This window comes from Monomorium pharaonis, chromosome 5, assembly GCF_013373865.1.
Source record: "Monomorium pharaonis isolate MP-MQ-018 chromosome 5, ASM1337386v2, whole genome shotgun sequence".
Lineage (NCBI taxonomy): Eukaryota > Metazoa > Arthropoda > Insecta > Hymenoptera > Formicidae > Monomorium > Monomorium pharaonis.
The window spans coordinates 23,118,835-23,139,398 of NC_050471.1; the positions used below are offsets into that span (position 1 = coordinate 23,118,835).

Consider the following 20,564-nt stretch of genomic DNA (forward strand, 5'->3'; position numbering starts at 1 on the left):
ATTGCAATAAAGTTATAAACTGCAAGCAACAAAATCGGTGAAGCGTTATCAGTATCGAGATATAATTACTATTTTCAGTTTTATTGTTATGCTAATGTGGAGTTGTTAGGGGTGGTTTTTAATCGATATTGATGGAGCAACAAAATCAGAATTGTTATAAACTGCGAGCAACAAAATCTGTGAAGCGTTATCTGTCGAGATTTAGCTACTATTTTCAGTTTTAAGGTGTTGTGCTAATGTGGAGTGGCTGGGGGTGGTTTTTAATCAATAAAGGTGGAGCAACAAAATCGGAATTGTTATAAATTTCGAGCAATAAAACCGAGGAACTGTTATCATTCGATATATGTGGTTATTTATAATTTTAGAATGTTTTGTTGCTCTAGGGTAATTTTGGGGTGGTTTTCGGGGTTTAATAATGGAGCAAAAAATTTGGGAATAGAGCAACTAATTAGCAACTAATTAGATCTAAAGGAATCCACCGCATTTGTTTAATTTTTTAAAAAAATTTTTATTGGTTGTGCTAACTAAATTTTAAGTTGGCACAGCCTCTATTTTCTCCGAATCGGCTGGAGCAACAAAATTGGGAATGGAGCAACTAATTAGCAACAAAAGAGCACTAAATTTTTATATAAGTTTTATTCGATTGTGCTAAAGTGGCTGTGCCAGCTTTATAGACGTTTCCAGTAGTATCCCTGGACATAACGGTTTTATCATATAAAGTCTTCTTTTTTTAATTATCAACAATACATTTTAATAAAAAGTAAAGTAAATATAGTATTGCAAAGCATAAATAAAGAACTAGAATAATATGAATTGCAGATATTTATAATTATTACATGACAGTTATAAAAAGTAAAAATTTACGTCTGAAATTTTAAATTTGAAAGCACAATTTAAATAAAGTATGTAATATTTCTAAAATTTTTTATATAAATTATTGATACATTTTTACAGCAATATCACATAATTATTTCTGCAATGTTTGAATGTCCGTCATCATTTTAAATGCAACCTTGCTGAAAGATTTCAGAAATATTTCGATAATATTACTGAAACATTATACAATAACACAATTAAATACATAATTATACAGCATTGAAAGATTGCATTCACATTGCAACAATTTTTTAGTGCAATACAATATTACAATTACACTGTGAAATTTTGAATTGCATTGCTGTCGTTGGATTGCAATTGTCCACTTTTGAAAAATTGCAGTAAAACATTATAGCAACATTGCAATGCAATGAATTAGCAATAATACAGTATAGTGACTGCGTTTAACAGCAGCTTGCAATTGTTATAAAATTCTCCATAATTAGTTTATATAATTGGCAAAAATTAATAAAGAATTTTACAACAATTATAAAGCTGCTTTTTCTGCTGAACATAGCCATTGTTGCTGTATTTATCGAATAATGTATATAAGAATATTTTTATTTTATAGAAATAAATATATCACTATATTTTAATTAAATATTTTTATTTACAATTATATTATACATATATTTGACTATTGCCAATACGATTCAAACAAAGATCGATTATTGTTAAATTTTTTTATGTTTAAATATTGCAAAAAATTATGTTATTATAGTATTTTATATTTTTTAAATATATTATATTAAATATATTATATTTATGTATTATAACATATATATTATAATATAAAAAATATAAAATATAGAGGAGAAGGTGGTAATATGACCGGGTATTTACATTTTGTATAATAGCTTTGTTAATAATTAATATTTTTAGTCGAAATTTTACGATTATATTCATCAAAGTGTTGTTCATTACATTTTTAATTCAATATTATGAAATATTTACCATATTATATATTACTTATAAAAATGTAGTGACACTGCATAATAGGCCGAAAAGAGACAGAGAAAGATACCACAAAAATAGATTAAGAAATTGATTTTGTTTAAAAATGGGACAGTATTTTGTTAGAAAATTATATGTTTATGTAAAATAAGTTGTTATATTAAAACAAGTAATTTTTTAATTTATGATTAACAGGAATTAAATAAAAATAACTTTTAAATTGAAAGTACGAATTGCTAAATATTTGATAAATAACAAGGATGCTCGCGAGCGTTGCAAACGTTAAGTAGAACGTACCCAAAATATATTGTGCTATAATTATAGAAAAAAAATAAAATATTGCAAAATACATACATTTACACATCTCCTCTTTTTTCTGTCGCAAGACATACTCGATATGTATATTGTCACGTGAATGGTTAATGATACCACAACGACAATCGATTTATCGAGGAATTGTCTCGAGATTGAGATTTTGAAAAAGTGACCATATTACCAGCATGCTTAGATGGCTATATTAACAAGATCTTATATTATTAATATACATTTGGGTGATAATGCGTTTAAGTGTAAAAAGAATGAGGAAGTATGTGTACTCTTTAAATTTCTTAAAGTGAAAATACTGCCACTCCAATTTTTCGAGTGATTTTTCACTCAATTTTGAGTGATTTTTCACTCTTTAAGAGTGAAATTATTACCACTCCAATTTTTTTTCACTCTTAAAGAGTGAAAAATCACTCGAAATTGAGTGAAAAATTGAGTAACTCGAAAAATTGGAGTGGCAGTATTTTTACTCTAAGAAATTTAGAGAGTAATTAAACGTTAAAATGTACCTTAAAAAATTTTCAAAATTTTCGATTGAAAAAATGTCTTATAACAAACAGCTGTTACACTTTGTCATATTAGCGCCACTATATAACATTAGGCTACTAAACAAATAATATCACAAATAATTATATTACCACCTTTATATTATATTACCATCTTTTCCTCTATTATTATATTAAATTATAAAATTTATGATTTTGTGCAATGTTTACCAAACATTAATGCCATGTTGCTACGAGTGTGTGAATTTATATATCTGTAATGTCTTTATAACGTTGCACTACAACATTATAACATTGATGTAACGTAGTTGCAATGATCTATGCTGTACGAATAATGGCAAACTGCCTCTTCCCTTTATTTTGACATAATTTCCTGCAAAACGATTTGAGTAACAAAATGGACTGTAGCAACAAATTAGCATAACTGGCACTAAATTTTTACACTAGATACGAATTTAATTTGCGATGATGGAGAATCTAGATTAAGGAATTTTAGAGGTACTTCTAAAAACTTGGATGTCAAGGCATGCATGTCTATGCAAAGTTGTCCAAAAATATAATTTTTACATAACTTTTTAATTGCGTTTTTTGTGCAATTTTGAGACGCAAAAATTTTTTTTGTCACATTCCACCTGTAATATTATGTCGTTTCGTCAGTTGAATGGACGATTCTAATGATCGCCATGATCTTTTTTGCCCTCCCTTTTCCCTCCCTCTCTTTCCCTCCTCTCTCTTCTTTCTTCCTCCTTCCTCTCTTTCTCCCTCTTTATCTTTCTCTCACTCGCTTGTTCTCTCTTCCTTCTTTCCCTTTGTCTCGCGTCTCTCTTTACTTTCACCTGGATCTCCGCTAATGGTTACATCCGCTAACCTGGGAGAGTTATGCTTTATTTACGATAATTTCTCAAATCGAAGACAAGTTGTACATGAACTATCTCATGCGAATATCTCTCCGAGCACTTTTAACCGACGATCTTATACGTAAAGGAAATCAGAAAAAAAAATTAATTGATAATAGATGTGTTGCTTGATGAATATAAAGATCAATTTTCTTTAACGTGGGCTTTGCCTTTTAACCTAACCTAACCTAACCTAACTTAACCTCCATGTTTCAGTTTTAAATAAGTTACACTCTGCATTATATTCTGCAATAAATGTTTAAATAGAACCAATCTTTTTTTAAAATTATTTTTACATATTCTTTCTTCCAATCCATACTTTTCTGGCAGCCATCTTTCCTTTTCTACTTAATTAATGTGATTAAATTTTTATACCTCTTCTATTTCCTCATTTTTCCATTCTTATTTTTCTTCTGCTCTCTATCTCATCTAAATATTAAAAATAGGCCATTTCATTTTTATATTTGACATTTTATTGGTCCAATATATGTTTTTATATGAAACATTTTTTTCCGGAAAATGTTCACACATCTTTACAATTTACTAAAAAAGTCACTCTCACTGATTTCAAATTTCTCTGAGTTTCTCTATTTATTTCCGCACTCGCTACAGATGTACAACTGATTTACATGTAAATTTAATAATCAACGCTGTAGAAAAAATAATAGTGTGTTAGGTGGAACATAATCAATCTAATGAGGACTCGGTTAAGTAACGGAACGTAAACGCACGATGAAGGAAATGGCGCCGTCCAGTAGCGTACAGATCGGTTGTTGCCGCCTGTCGACATATACCCGAGCAGCCTGCAAATTGTTTTACATTGCTCGACAGCTTATTGACATCTCATGCATCGAGCATTCATTAAAGGTGAATGTCTAGAATGTTTAAAAGAACGTTCTATTATGAATCGATCTTATTCATTTTTTTTCTAGAACAACTTTGCACGTCTTTAAATTCTGTATTTGATTAGATTGCTTATTTCACATGCTATTTATATTTTGTATACATACGTAATTCATCTGGATTTTTTTGAGAATTAATTTAAGAATCTTTTGGCGGCCATAAAACTTTGATTTTTACATAGTCTCATCCTTAGCCATGTAGTTATAAATCATGAGTTATTTGTTGGCCGTTGCGTTTTTATGTGTGGAATCCTTATTGTCCCGCTTTCCCCGTATCAAAAGGAGAATAAAATCTACGGATACGAGATATAAGATTGATATCAGCTCCAGAAAAGATTTCCAGAGGAGATCTTTTATCTTTTCTTCATCAGTGCCATAAAATCTGTACCATAAAGTAAAATCTAAGCTAACAACTTAATTGAATCGATTATTTTAAAAATAATGTAGTTAAGATTATTTTATTAAAATTGAAATTAAAGAAATTATTTATATTTATTTTGATTTTAAAATTTGGGAATTCAGAATCATAGATGTACAAAATTCTTCGATAATCATATTAGTTAATAATCTTTTTTTTTTCTTAAATATCACATTTCTAAATAAAATTGTTATTTACATGAAAAACATTTCAAAAATGAATGATTTTTTGAATCCGATTTCTCAACCACTTGACACGTTATATTTTCTGAGCTTTGGTTAGTTTAACATCAGATTGTTTTCAATGAAAGGATGTCACGTCATCCTTCGGATAAAAATGACATCGAGGCTGAACATTTGCAAAGCATACTTAGCATATGTTATCTTACATATTTTTTTGTACTTTGATTTCAAATCTCTTAAATCTATTATTACGTTTGTTGTTAATTTTAATTTATAATAATAATTTGAATATTTATAATTTTTTAAATAAATTTTAATTTTTTAAATAATTTAAATATTTATAAAAATACAAAGAATTATAAATTTACGAAAAGTAGTGAGACCTGTAAACAAAATCTTAAAAACAAATTTAAAAATTTAAAAACAAATATGCAATCAGCCAATTTAATTACACGTAAAACATAAAAATATTTTATTTTAAATAAAACATTTTTTAAATATAATTTTAATCCAAAAATACATGTAGCAAAGTTTTATACTATTATGTATTTATATAGGCCTCTACCTTGAGTTCACTTTTATCGGTAAAATTGCTGTAAATGTGATGATAAATTTAATCATATTCTACACTTTTATTGATATTTTTAGACACAGACCATCGACATCGCAAAAAAGTATGATTTTATAGCGAAAATACTATTCTGAACTACAACACATTTATATCGTTTTGTGATAAATGTTTGATATACGTTTTGTGATAAATGTGCTCAGGTCCATGACATAGATATACAATAAAATAATATATATTGTGTTACAAGTGCAGTAGGCCGGCTATTACCTGCGAGTACAGGGAGTGGACGCATAAGCCAAAGGTGAACCATAGGCATTTTTGCGCTTAATAAATCATTTCCACCATTATAAAGTTTACTGCGCAGCCACGCGCTTGCCCGCCAGTTAGTGCGCAACGCCGCAATAGGCAGCTTAACTCTCTCGGGAGTAAAATGCAGACGACGCGCTACAATGTAGCGGCTACATAAAGACCATCCGCAGTGCGATTAAGGCAAGCAAAAATTAGCTACCTTTGCCACGAGAGAGTTAAGCTATCTATTAGCGGCGTCGCGCACTAACTGGTGGGCGAGCGTGGGGGTGCTTGATTTGGCGGAGGACCGTCACATAATACTTTTGCAGGATGTATTTAGACGCAGCTAGGTTATATATAATTACCGGATTCACTCATTTTAATTGAATGAGAAATTCACTCCAAGAAAAATGAAACATTCATTCCAGTCGAATGAAAAGTTTACTCTTATCAAGCGAAAAATTCACTCTAAAGTTTAAATGAAATATTTGCTTTTATAAAAAGCGAAATTCACTACATTTTGACTGGCAGTATTTTCACTGTTGCTTAGAGTAAAATTTTACTCTTTTGGAATGACATTTTACTCCAAAAAATTTAAAGAGTAAGATATGGAATTTTTTTCCGTATCTCAGCTATTCTCTTCTTTTTGGATTGCTAGAGATTTTCGAGAATCCTAGCATTACGTCCAGGAATACTATTCCTTAGGATGTCTGCAAGATATCCGAAGATCTAAAAAACATCCTCAGGATATCCGGCATAAACGTCCTGGATATTTTTTGGATGTCCTAAAGATATTTTTCTGCTATCTGGGATACTGTTTCTATATTTAACATCTCTATAGCCCTGACTAATGCAAGTTTTGTATAATTTGGGAAAATTTATATATTTGATCTTTTGCCTTTTTACTGTAAAGTGTTGAAAAATGTAAATATATTATTCTTATTTAACATTGCTTATTTTAATAAAATTAATTGATGAGAGCGTGGTTATTATAATCAAAGCGACTCTTTAATTCTTTATGCTTTTACTTGAGAAAACATGCGCTGACTGCGCGATACAATAGAAGACAGAGTGTATACTTTTTTAAAGAAAGAAGTAATAAACACAGACGTGTAGAGTATAGTGCGACATCTCTTCAGCGCTCGTGCTGTCGCGTAGTTGGGAACGTGGGGGCGCGTAATTTGGTGTCACAAACCCCCACAATTGACATTATAGGTTAAATTTGAAAAATTTTAAACATAAGTATGAGAATATAAATATTTTTTAAAAGCATTTTTAAAATATCTATTTTTTACATGTCACGTTGCGCGAGACACTATCGTGTCTTGATACTGATCGTGATCGTGATGCTAGCGTTTAGCATATTTATTTTCTGACGAAACTCTATTTTGATAAGCTTTTCTATTTAACCTGTCGACTTAAATCATTTATATGGAGCTGATAAATTACTAACTTACTGCTGAGAGCTAGTAATACTATAGATAAGCGAAATAAAGCAAGTGCCATCTATCGTTGTTTGCAGAATATCCGAGGATCTAAAAAACATCCAGCAATTATGAAAGGGAGAATTTTTTAAGTGCGAAGATAACGTAATGTAAAAAAATTACATTTTGAACTTTGCATCGCAATATCTCTACTTATAAAGCCTTATATTTAAAATAATAAAAACACTTACTATATACATAAGTCAAATCTAAGCTATTGATTAAGTTTATTCAAAATTTTATTGGTTTAACCGTTATTGAGATAATCTCTTAAGTACTCACAAGTTGTCAGCTCGCGCATATGATAGTTACACGGAGCAATTTTGCATTTACTATTATATTTCTATTATATCTTTTTTGAGTACCTTATTTATATTTTTATTACGCAAAAGAAAATTTTATAGATTTTGTATTGCAAACAATATCTCTTTTTTATTATAGAGATACGTGGACTGCACCGTACTGGGCGCGGGTAGTATGCCGGATGCCGAGGATTCCTCATATGACAGCGATTACGAGGTTGAAGACTCAACGACAACAACGGCGACGGCGACGACAACGACGATGACAGCAACAACAACGACACGACGTTTGCGCTCGGAGTCACAGGTATCCTCAGCGCATCCGGACGTGTCTCGTACCACGTCCGATACTCTGGCGGCCGAATTTGTAGAGTACGTTACCATCCAAGGATCATCACCCACGCAGAGCCCAGGTTGGTCTCTCCGCATACTTTTATGATCACTAAACTAGTTTAAATTGCTGTTTAAATTGCTTTATGCCGCGTTTTATACGCTATATTTGAACTATATGCGATAGATTGTAATATAACTTTTTTGCAAGTTGTCCTAACAACTAAACATTGAAGAAAAATTTCCAGTCGCGATGCTCTAGGAACCACGACCCTCCTCTACCTTGAGGAGCTGTTTAAGTTACCGAGCCTGTCGTTTCAGGTCTCAACATTAATCCTCAGTAGAAAGATCTTCCTTTTTGTTTCTTCTCCAGAGAATAATAAGTTTTCTAAAGCTTCAGGAGATTGATCCCGCGAAGAGAAACTTTTCTTCGGCGATGTCTTCTTTTCACTTCTTCGGACAAGAGGGGGGTAATCACCGTGGACACGCTATCCTTAAAGGACTCCTTTAGTCGCTATCTCGGCATTTACCCTTTGACCCACGGGAAAATCACGGTTTAAAAACCATGGGTGAGGCAGTCCTATTATGTTTCTTTTTTCTTTCCAGAAGAAATTAGTCACCGAAAGCCTTCCGAGTAAAACTGCTTCTGGAATTAAAAACAAACAGAAACAAACAAAAATTAAAATTTATAATTTATATTATTAGAAATTGTTTTTCTTCCGGACTCGGACTTTCTAAACAATTTCACGTCTCTTTGCATAAAGAGCTAATCTATCCGCATTAACAGTTTTATTCTTATGGCTGGACGACTTTTGAATACAAAAGATCACTTTACTAAGGTTTTTAACAACAGTCCAGGGTTTTTTCTACGAACTTAATAATTTGGAGGCTCTTCCTATAGAATGACGGGGATTAAAGAACTAGATCTTTTGACCAGGTTTAAAAAGAATTGATCTTGAATGACGATCATATCAAGATTTAATTCGGTCGAGATCTGAGATGAATAGGTGGTTTTGCAAAATGATGAATCTCATTCAACTGCTTTTTGAGTTTAATAATGTAGCCTATTTCTTCTTCATTCTCATCAGTAAGAGGACGTACCCGAAGAAAATCCAAGTCAGACAAAGATCTTGCCTAAGATACATTTTCGCAGGAGAAACATCTGTAGTTTCATGCCTAGAAGTACAAAAAGTCAAAAGAAATAAGGATATCTACCGATCCCAATCCTGTTGATTTTCAGAAATGAATTTTGCCGAATAATCAAGAATCGTACGATGCTGTCGCTCTACTTGTCTATTAGATTGAGGATGAAGAGGAATCGTTCGAGTCTTTTTGATTCCTAAAAGACGCGACATTTTTAAGAATAATCAAGATTCAAAATTCCTACCTTGATCCGCAGTTCTAGGGGAATACTATGGGAAAACACTTGATCGATTAAAGACCTTGCCACGGTTATTGCTCTTTTATTCTTCAAAGAAATGACTTCCGGTCATTTTGAAACAATCTGCCACCAAAATAAATATATTTCCTCTAGGAGTGACAGGAAGAAGTCCCTTTATATCAACTCTGAAAAGGGGCTCCAACATTATACACTTGTGAAGGAGATTTTCCTCTATTTTAAGGTCCTTTTCTTGTAATACAAATCTTACTAGAGGCACACCAATTTTTAACGTCGTTCTTACAAATGACCCAATAAAATCTTCTGCAAGGTTTTAATTATACCGAAGTGACCTTCGGTTAGTGAATCATGAGTCTTTTTAAGAATTTCAGTGATCTCGTTAGGAACTACTATCTGAAGAATCTGTTTCGTTAAACTCGGTGATAGCCATCTTTTAAACGAGATTCCATTTTGAATGATTAAAGTATCCCACTGAGACCAATAGATTTTCACTTTTATAGGAACGATCTTTTGCTAAGTAGGTCGATTTCCAGTTAATTTTGCTTGAAGAGCAAAGGCTAAAGCTTGATTACGAGATTGCGTTGAACGCCATATTTCCAAATTTTCTTCGGCTAGGATTATTTATCTGAAAATTTCCTTCTCGAAAGTTTCCTTCCTGAACTCCACCTTGTTACAGTAGAGGCCAAAGGACGGCAGGAAAGAGCATCAGCATTTTTGTGAGACTTTCCGCTTTGGTGACTAACATCAAAATTATACTGTTGCAAGCGTTCCAACCACCAGGCAAACTGCCCCTCTAAATTTCGGAAAGATATTAACCAGCGGAGAGAGACATAATTTGTTCTAAGTAAAAATTTCCTTCTATACAGGTACTGGTGGAAAGATTTTATCGCCTCCACCATCGCAAGAAGTTTATGACGCGTCACGTAATTCCGTTCTATGTTACACGCGATTGCGGACGTAAATAAGAAACACACACTTCTTTCGAATAATTCAAAAGACTTTATTAATTAAAATCACGTGTGTCACAAAATCCGTCTTAACGTAAAACCGAGCTTTAACTTGTTTATTTGCGTTGTCAAGATCATGACAGCTGACAACTTTTCTTAAAAAAATCAATGTATTGATCGGCCAGGATAGCTGACCAATCTAACGGGCGCAACAATATAAATAGTTATCAAGTTTAATTTTATTTGAGTCAAATCTTGTTTTTGCGTGCTTTGACTTAATTTAAATTATAAGACCATGTACCCACCAAACACCAAGTTACATGTAACATACCTGTTAGTTGTAATTTCCCACTCAACAATGTAATTGTAATATAACACGTGTGTTATATTGCAATTATATTATTGAATGGGAAATTACAACTAACAAGCACGTTACATGTAACTTTGTGTTTGCTGGGTAATGTATGTAAACGTAGGTAGCCTAAAGACCAATAAAAATATGAAGAAGCCGAAGAAACTGATACAATTCATATTCTATCTAAAAGTATTTTCCATAGATACACAAGGGCTGCGTTCCGAAATTCACTGCCAGTACTAAAAATTTGTAGTATATGTAACATAAACTACAAATTTTTAATACTGGCAGTGAATTTTGGAACGCAGCCAAAATCCGTTGATGGACGAGAGGCCGCTAAGGTTTTCGCACTCGCTTTAAGCTATTTGAATCGAAAATAGCTGATGAAACAGCTGATCAATCAAAAGCTGTAATTTACACACATCAAAAGCTATACATATACAATAATAACTACAAATATGATTATATTACGATGCACGCTAATACAAACTCGTTGGATAAAAAATGGCTGACCGTGAGAAGACTTTAAGCGCCCTCTCGTCCATCGACAAACTTGGATGTACATATATAAACGTTTTGTTAAAGACCTACTTTAATTCAGGTCATAGTTGCAAGTAAATTTTAATGTTAATTAATCCGCTGTGATTGAGTAAGCTAATGGCTGCGTTCAGCAGAAAAAGCAGCTTTGCAACTGTTGTAAAATTTTTCAATCCGATTGGTTTTTGCCCTTAATTTCTGTCAGATCTAAATGCATAAATCAGTCATACAAAAGAATTTTACAACAGTTTTAAACCTGCTTTTTCTGTTGAACGCAGTCAAAGTTTGAGATATAAAAATTCCGGGATAACAAAGGACATGTTTTGTTAATGACAGACGTTTTTAGCCAATTGAACCACTTTAGAAAATGTCGAATAATATCATTATTTAATCATTATTCAAAATTATATCATTATCCTTGGATATCGTCTCACTATTCACAAACATTCCGACAGACTTGGCTCTGAAAAGTATCTCTAAGAGATGGAACACTATTTCTGTGGAAACCTCTATTTCAGAGAGCGAATTTTTACTAGCTATATATCCGTTTTGTATTTGAAACAACCTTCTTTAATTTTAACGACCGCACTTACAAACAAATATATGGCACCCCTATGGGTTCCCCACTTTCGCCAATTATTGCGGATATTGTGTTACAAGACATAGAGGAAGAAACACTCGGTAGACTATCTTTTACATTACCCTTTTATTATAGATATGTAGATGATGCTATTTTGGTGGTCCCTCCAGAACAATTTGATCGTGTTCAAGTATTTAATTCTTTCTACTATAGACTCTACTATAGATTACAGTTTATCAAAATTATTAACAATAACCGGCTTAACTTCCTCGATGTTTTGATTATGGTTGAGCGGGGTAGGCTTGTTATCGATTGGTAGCATAAGCCTACTTTTTTGGGAAGATACCTTAATTTCCATTCCCACCACCCTTTACCACACAAGAGAGGTGTCATTTACGATAATGCTCTATCCATTTCACATCCATAATTTTACAACAAAAATATAGAATTCATTATTCGAGTTCTTTTGAATAATGTTTACCCTCTACCGTTTATCTTTAATACGATCAACCATTAAAGAAAGATTAAAAAAAAAACACTTAACAATAGTAATAATAATTGACAATTCAAATGTATCAAAAAAATTTTTCACTGTGTCAAAACCGTATCTGAGAAGTTCTTGAGAGTAGTCTCAGTCTCTGATTTCAGAATGGTTTATTCTTGCTCTCGGTATCTTAAAAAATTCATTACGATCGGCAAGGATACAATGGACAACATGTCACACAATAATGTTGTATATAAGATCTTGTGGCATGGATTGTGACGTTACATACGTTGGCCAGACTAAGAGACAACTGATTACTAGAGTAAAAGAGCATCGCTCTGACATTAATAGGAATGTCTCCTTTCCTTCAGTCATTTCTCATCACCGCTTGGAGAGAAATCACGATTTTAATTGGGACCGGGTAAAGATTTTAGACGAAGAACCATTTTATTACAAGCGAATTGTATCTGAAATGGTGCATATAAAACGTCGAATAACTGCACTAAATAAGCAATGTGACACACCTCTTTTTTCCGATGAATATCTCCAAATTCTAAACTTGCTCCCCTCTGCTTAACTTTTAGACCCCTCTACTTTTCTTTAGTCTTCTTCGCTCCCGGCACATTTGCGTTCGCTCTCTCGTGTCATTTGAAATGTTTTGCTCCGCTTGTAATCTACATGTATATTTTAACTGGTTGACGACTGTTGAGTTGTTGAAACTACTTTAACACTACCTTGTATGTAATTTTAATATTTCTTTTTGTATTTTTCGATGGATCTCGTTATTGTCAGTTTTTTTTTGTCCTTACTGTTTATACTTGCGAGTTTTCTAATGCAAGGAGTTATGACACATTTTTCTGCGATTCAAATGTAGTTTCTTTGCGAGTTTGATTTTTTATGGCGTAATGCTGTAATTTGCTTATACTTTCACACATTGGAAATGGTCTAATGCGAGACCGAAACGTTTATGGATACTTATATAATAAATTGTTGTGACGGTAAGTCGGATCGGGAGTTCTTTTCGTAGGAGTTCGGTGGTTTGTCCCGCCTTAGAGGTTCGGACCCGTAGGATGAAGATTCGGCTCGTGGTTTCAATGAAAGAAAAACACTCTTATTTGTTCGTCTCTTGAACTTTATTCTTGTCTCATGGTCAGACTTACAATCAGCTGTTGCGCGTAGCGGTGTTAGGTGTCACTCGCGATAAGGCGTGTAGTAAACCGACGTAGCTCGGACGTTGTTAAGTTACTTTCCGCCCGGTCACTGACATATATAGCCGGATTTGCTAGATTAGCGCGATTTTTAGGGTTTAAGTTGCCGAACGCACCCAGTGACCGGGTGCGTTGGGCAACTTCCGCGAGGCTGGGCGTTTCGACATTGGTACGCGGTAGCCTCGCGGTTTACTTGTGCCGCATAAGGTTTTTATTTAGGTCGATGCGGAACTGCGTTTGGGCTGTTCCATATCCAATTTTGCGAGATCACAGAAGTTAGTAAAAACTTCCGTGAGCACGGCGGATTCCAAAGGCGTTGCGAACGATGACCTCTTTTGCAACGTCTTTTGTTATCTACGTTCTAGTTTGGGCTACAACAAAATTATAACACGACACGAACAACCTGTCGCGATTCTGTAGCCCTGTTTTTTTACTATTAATTTTTTAATTATTTAAGCCATTTTGTTTTATTATTTAAACCTTTAAAAATTAAACTGATCAAATTCTGTATTAGTAACAAAAATTATTTGTTTAGGTTATATTGCTCGCGTGGAGTTTGCCCTTAAGCTGGGCTACACCGAGCAGTTGGTGCAAGCAGCGCTGCAGAAACTAGGTCCAGATCCGGGTCAGAATGAACTACTGGCCGAGTTGATCAAACTTGGGGCTACTTGTTCCCCAAAGTTTACCGACGGTCCCGAAGAAGCGGACAGTCTACTAGACGCTGAACCGAGCATTAACGAAGGCGGAGAGTCAATCTTGACCTCGATGATGCCAACAAATGCCACGGCGACGAATTTAATTTCATCAATAGACCTGAGACCAGTTGTCATTGATGGTAGCAATGTTGCTATGAGTCATGGTAACAAGGAGATATTCTCCTGTCGCGGCATCAAAATCTGCATCGATTGGTTCCGTACCAGGGGTCACAAAGAAATTACTGTTTTTGTGCCCAAGTGGCGAAAGGAAGCCTCGAGACCTGACAATCCGGTCGCCGACCAAGAAATCTTGGGCGAGCTCGAGAAGGATCGTCTGCTTGTATTTACACCTTCCAGGTTGGTATGCGATTTGTTCAACATTTATGAAGATCAAATTCCGATACATTAGGCTGTCACACATATAATAATATGAGACTGCTTGGACCAATGATCTCTCAACTTCTCTAAAGTCGCCATATTGATTTATATAATGGTTGCATTTAGCAGCCGCAACAGCCGCGATAGGTGACGACGCGGTGCTTTCTTTCTCGTGATGTAATTTACATCCTGAGAGCATATAAGAAGATCATCCACGGTGACAGATTAATTTACGATAGCAATCGTAATGAGTTCTCAATCTCAGAACCTACGTAACAGATTTTTTTTAATTCTGATGGAGAAAATTCCACGAGTCTTTGTATCTTTTCTCGGAGAAAGCTCTGTGGACCTCCGCGTGAATGTATAAAACTTTTATAAATGTCTAAAAAGAATTCTAGAAAAGATCTTCTAGACATATAAAAGACATTTTTTAAATGTCTCATATAAGTGTTCCAATTCTAGCATTTTTCTGTAAAAGCTACAGAAAATGCTAGAATTGGAACACTTTTGTAAATTTTTATAGTTTTTTAGAATTTTGTAGAAATTTTTCCGTCAGGGAGGTCTTTAAGACAGCTTTAGCATGTGTCTCAAAGACGTTTTTAAAGTGTGTCTAAAAGACGTCTCAATGATGTTTTTCTGACAATTTTGTAAGATGTCTTAGAAATTTTAAGACGTCTTTAAGACGTCATAATGTCAATAGTTATACCAAAAAGACAGAAACTAATTTAAAAAATAATTTTAGCATTGCTTCTTTTAAAAAAGCTAAGTATGAAAAATTGTCCATATATAATATATAATAATTATGTATATTCCAGTATATATATGATTAATAATTATATATGGACAATTTTTTATACTTAGCTTTTTTAAAAGAAGCAGTGCGAAAATTATTTTTAAATTAATTTTTGTCTTTTCGGTATGATTATTATTTTTTATATCAAACAGAAATTTTACAAAAGAAAGGAAACTAGTATAAACATATATGGACATATTTTATATATGTATATTTATATATATTTTTATATGAAACATTTTTTCCCGAGATTGTAGTGTGTACTCACATTTAGGCGATTATTGTCACAAGCGCAAGCGCATAGATAAATAACATACAGGATAGATAGATGTTGGAGATATTTTTGTTACATGGTTTAGGGCAGCGATCATGTAACTTTTTTCTTAGGGCGAAAACGTGAAAAGTGAAAAATTTCATGTAACTATCTCTTTCTATTGGTGTCAAACAGAAAGAGACAATAACTTGAAACTTTTCACTTTTCACGTTTCCGGCCTAGGGGAAAAATTACATGATCGATACCCAGATATGATTCTTTTAGTATATATATTCTAAGGTTTTAATAGTGATCAATTAATATTAATAATATATATTATAAATCAAGATTTGAAAATGTAAAAGAGATGTAAAAGAAACAAATTATTTGTTTGTTTAACTTAGGATTGTAAAACCATTATAATAGCTTTATATATGTAATAATTAGTTAAATGACTTTTAAATATGTATAAATCTATATATTTATGTAGTTTAAACATAATATAATAACACATATCATATATAATGCGTATTTTACTATTTTTAATTGTTATATAGGTGCCCATTAGAATAAAAGTAATTTTGATTATAACTTATATAAGCCCTTTACTGAATCTTCTTGTGAGGTTGTATCAAAATACTTTTCTTTTGTATTTATATTGTCTAAAAACGCAAAGCTATCGAAGTTTTATGTTATCTCATTTTCCTTTTCTTTCACGTCCAATGTACGGCTCATACTATTTATTGGGAGAACAAAAATAGTGAAATAATGAATTATTTAGGTGAGAAAATCGTTTTATAAGAAATTAACGACTTTTTGAACGAAAAAGGGACACGAAAAGTTTTCCATGCATATATAACAAAAAATTGTTTTAAGAATTTTAAAGAAAAATTTTTATTAGAGTATGTATTGATACAAAACATCTTATTTTTCAACAAGAATATTAAATGTCTGCAGGTTGGTAGGCGGAAAGCGTATGGTGTGCTACGATGATCGGTATATTCTGAAGTTAGCTGCGGAGGTTGATGGCGTCGTCGTCAGTAACGACAATTACCGGGATTTAGCACAAGAGAATCCCGAGTTCAGAAGGGTCATCGAGGAGAGAATTCTGATGTATAGTTTTGTAAATGATCGCTTCATGCCGCCAGACGATCCGCTCGGCAGAAGCGGTCCTACTCTGGAGAATTTTCTTAGAATTACTCCCAAGAGAGTCGATCCTGCTCCTCCATGCCCTTACGCCAAGGTAATTGTTTCTTTTCTTTTTTTTTTCTTTTAATTTGTTTTCTTCTATGTTATAGTTATATTAAGCTTAATAAACTAAAAGAATTTTTTCGCTAATTTAATAAGACTAAAATTTAGATTCCAAATTGAAACACTTGACATATTTTTATCAAATTCAATAAAATTACATCGAATCAGATACATGCTGTTAGAATTAAATTAAATTAAACAACTGTTTCTTAATTTTCTAGAAATGTACATATGGTAACAAGTGCAAATTTCGGCATCCCGAGAGAGGATCGCATCCACATAAATCTGTGACTGAGCGATTGGTGGAGCACGCCCAGCGTCATTTGCAGGCCCGTGGGCCCAGCTTGAGCTTGCCGCTACCGTCCACAAACGTCTTTTCGCAGCATCCGCCACTCTGCAAGACTAGATCAGCTGTGCCGCCGACTGTTGTTCAACCATTGTCATCTGTTCCGAAGAGCAAATCAGTAGAGAATGTCACATCTGATTTGTCTGCAACTAGTCTCGTTATGTATAACCAGCACATATCTCCAGCACTCCAGAATCTTCAAGGTAATAATTGTAAAGAATCCTAGTAATAAATTCTTATAATAGAGGAAAGCCACCGAATTTGGAACACTATTTTGTTTTTGAATTACATTTCTTAAATAATGGTTAGAAAAATACTTTTAAAAAGACTAGACTGCAAATTAGAAAGTATTTTTTATCAAATGATATAGTAATTTTTATAATATTGTTTCGTATTTTTTTAATAATTAATGTTTTCCTGACACGTGTCAAAAAGGGTATCTGACAAAATTTGGAACTCGTATACGATTGAAGTGTTAATGTTATATTTTATTGATTTATACATCTTACCTAAATTGTGTAATTTTATAAACGTTATGTTATTTGGTTAGGTTCGCCTAAGAAGCTTTTTTTTAACAAGATTTGATTTACAGCTATTCTAATGATATGGCTTAATGATATGGCTTTAATGGTTACAATTAATGATATGGCCTTAATGGCTACATTTTCCTTGCAGTTCTCAAGGAATTTATGGGCGAAGTTTTGAGAATTATATAAAATTGATACAAGACAAAGATGAATTCATCTAAGAATAAAACTATAATCTTTATCAAGAAATATAAATTTAAACCCACTGAGTTTTTAAAACTTTGGGTAATCGAATTCACTAATTCTACATCTAAAAGTCTTTAGGATGGATATTTAAGAGCTACGATGAGGGCTATGAAGATGAATCATACCAATAAAGGCGATGGAAGTAATCTTGTTCTTTTCCTCTAACGTCAAGCAATTAGTGCAGGCAGAGTAAAATGTCAGGATGAGTGAAGGAAGACTAGACTTGGACATGTAAGGCTCGGACTCTTCCACGTCTTTTCATATTAAAACAGGATAGGATTTCTTAAAATATCAGATAGCTAAAAAAATTTTAAGTTTACATATCAACTAAAGAAAAATGATGCAAACTAAAATTTAATAACTAATTTTAATATGAATGTTTATTATATCGGAAACTAATGGCTGCTTTGATGCAAGCAATTATCATGTAAAAATTAACCATAAATTGAGCATTCCTATGAATGAGTTGGCCATGGTTTTTCAAGATATGCTGACTATTCTTCTTATTTTCTTACGTCTTCTAGCGCCATTTTTTTAATGATTATAGACTACCCCTTAGTGTATATTTGTGTGCGCTTTTTATACTTTATATAGACATACGGGACCTATAGTTTAAAGGAACTGGATGGGTTTGAAATTTTGGTAATCAATTTTTCAAAAAAGAATGTATGACGCGGTTGTTGCTGAAGCTGAAGCAAACCTGGAAACTTCCTCTTATACTCCTGGAACATTTTGAATAAGATAAGTATCGTTTTATTACAATAGTTGTATTTTCAAACTTTAATTATTTCAAAATATTTTTCGATCTTATTGCCACGATAACTTTAGAACAAATCAACCAATTGATTGGAATTTTATTTTCCATAAAGAAAATTACAGTTTTTAAATATTATACCTAAAAATTATGCAAAAATTTTTTGTTTATACAATAAAATAATTGACTTTTTTACTTTTTTGGATTTTTAATACAATTTTTAAAATTTTTATCCGATTTTGTTTATTTCAGGTACAAGAGGACTTATACATCTTAAGTACCAAAATCGTGGCAACAAAACTAAGTTGACTATGTTGAATTTACACGTTTTTATATTATACAACAATTATTTTCAATTTTTTATATTATTGGCTATTTTATATCCTGAAAACATATATAAATGCAAAAAGACGTAAAAGTTTAGATTGATTACACCCTTTCCATTCATGCTCAAACTTTACACAATTTTTGGCTGTTTAAAATCTAGTCCTCTTAAACGCCAACGTAATTATAAGAATTCCTGGAGATAATTATTCCTGGAAATATCCTCGGTGGTTTGCCATTATCTTCTGAGAGGTAGTAATTGAATAAAAATCAAATATTTCTGTTCGCTTAGATTTAAATCTAATCATAGAGAGCAAACGCACAACTCACTACGACATGATTGTCACGTTGACTATTCTTAGATGCATAAAACTTTTAATAACACAAGAAAGAAACAGGAACTGCATCTATATTTCAGAGCAGTTATTGAAGCGCTTGCTACGACCTCTACAGAATCATTTATAATTTAGGACTGTATGTAAGCGCTGACTATGTAAGCAAGACTAAAAAAATCGAACAACTAAATTTTTGAACATCAGGACATTCTCAGCAGTAAGAGGGCAAATAAGTTGGCAACTAAGGACTCAAATCAACTTGGTTTAATAAATTATCGGCGTCTCTTTTGCCAGAGAAAAAACAGTCCTCAAAAGCTAATTGGAATAACTCTAGTGCTTTTGGAAAACAAGTAACTGCCCGTAATCCAAACAGCTAATAAATTAGCCTAACAAACAGAACAAAAAAGCTGTTAGCAATGAATAAAAATAGAATGAAAGTGGGAATTGGCCTTTTCACTGGCCATGTGACTTTCATCATGTCTATATAATCTGAAACTTGTAAAGTAAAAAGCTACAAGTTATGCGGAGAAAAGAGTAAGGTCAGCTTACATATTTTTTATTGCTGTCTCACTCGCTTGTAAAAGATACAAATGTTGGAACTACATGTTTCTTAAACTAATTTAAAGATCTGATGAAGGATAAGCAGTGTCTTATAGACCTAATATATAATACTGAGTTAAGATGGAAAAGCTAACTTCACAAATTTCTGAGGAATCACCGAGCATAGTAGATTTTTTACTTTGGAACATATTGACTAGTGATTTCATCAAAATTTTATTAATATTATTGGTTTCAATAAAACTTATCATTTTAAAATATCTAAAATTTTTCGTGTTATAATTTCAAAAATTTTTTACAATTTTTTTACTTTTTAAGTATTCCCGTAGGAAAAAATTATGCAAAAATTACTGCACAAAAAATGGCATATTTTTCTACATGAATTTCTGCAGTTTTTACAGATTTTTGTACAAAGTTTTTATCTTCAAAATTCTGCAGAATATTTTGCAGAATTTTATGTAATGTTTTCTGAAGACTTTGTTCAAAAATCTGTAAAAACTATAGAAATTTATACACAAAAATATGCAATCTTTTGTGCAGTAATTTTTGCATAATTTTTCC

General features: G+C 32.5%; 1 protein-coding gene across 12 annotated transcripts in view; it reads left to right on the forward strand.

Moving 5' to 3' along the window:
• The window catches only part of LOC105840104 (probable ribonuclease ZC3H12D), an 81,072-nt gene that overhangs the window by 20,173 nt on the left and 40,335 nt on the right, over window positions 1–20,564 (forward strand). For 8 of the 12 annotated variants that reach the window (XM_028192891.2, XM_036287693.1, XM_028192890.2 and 5 more), the window contains 4 exons: window positions 7,843–8,116; window positions 14,079–14,595; window positions 16,620–16,905; window positions 17,135–17,462. In XM_028192891.2, coding sequence (XP_028048692.1) covers window positions 7,879–8,116; window positions 14,079–14,595; window positions 16,620–16,905; window positions 17,135–17,462 — 1,369 coding nt within the window. In that variant the 5' untranslated portion in view covers window positions 7,843–7,878. Of the gene's footprint in view, window positions 1–900; window positions 4,424–5,881; window positions 5,931–7,842; window positions 8,117–14,078; window positions 14,596–16,619; window positions 16,906–17,134; window positions 17,463–20,564 lie in introns of those variants that run through there. The other 4 variants (XM_036287698.1, XM_036287690.1, XM_028192892.2 and 1 more) reach the window with 3 other exon arrangements.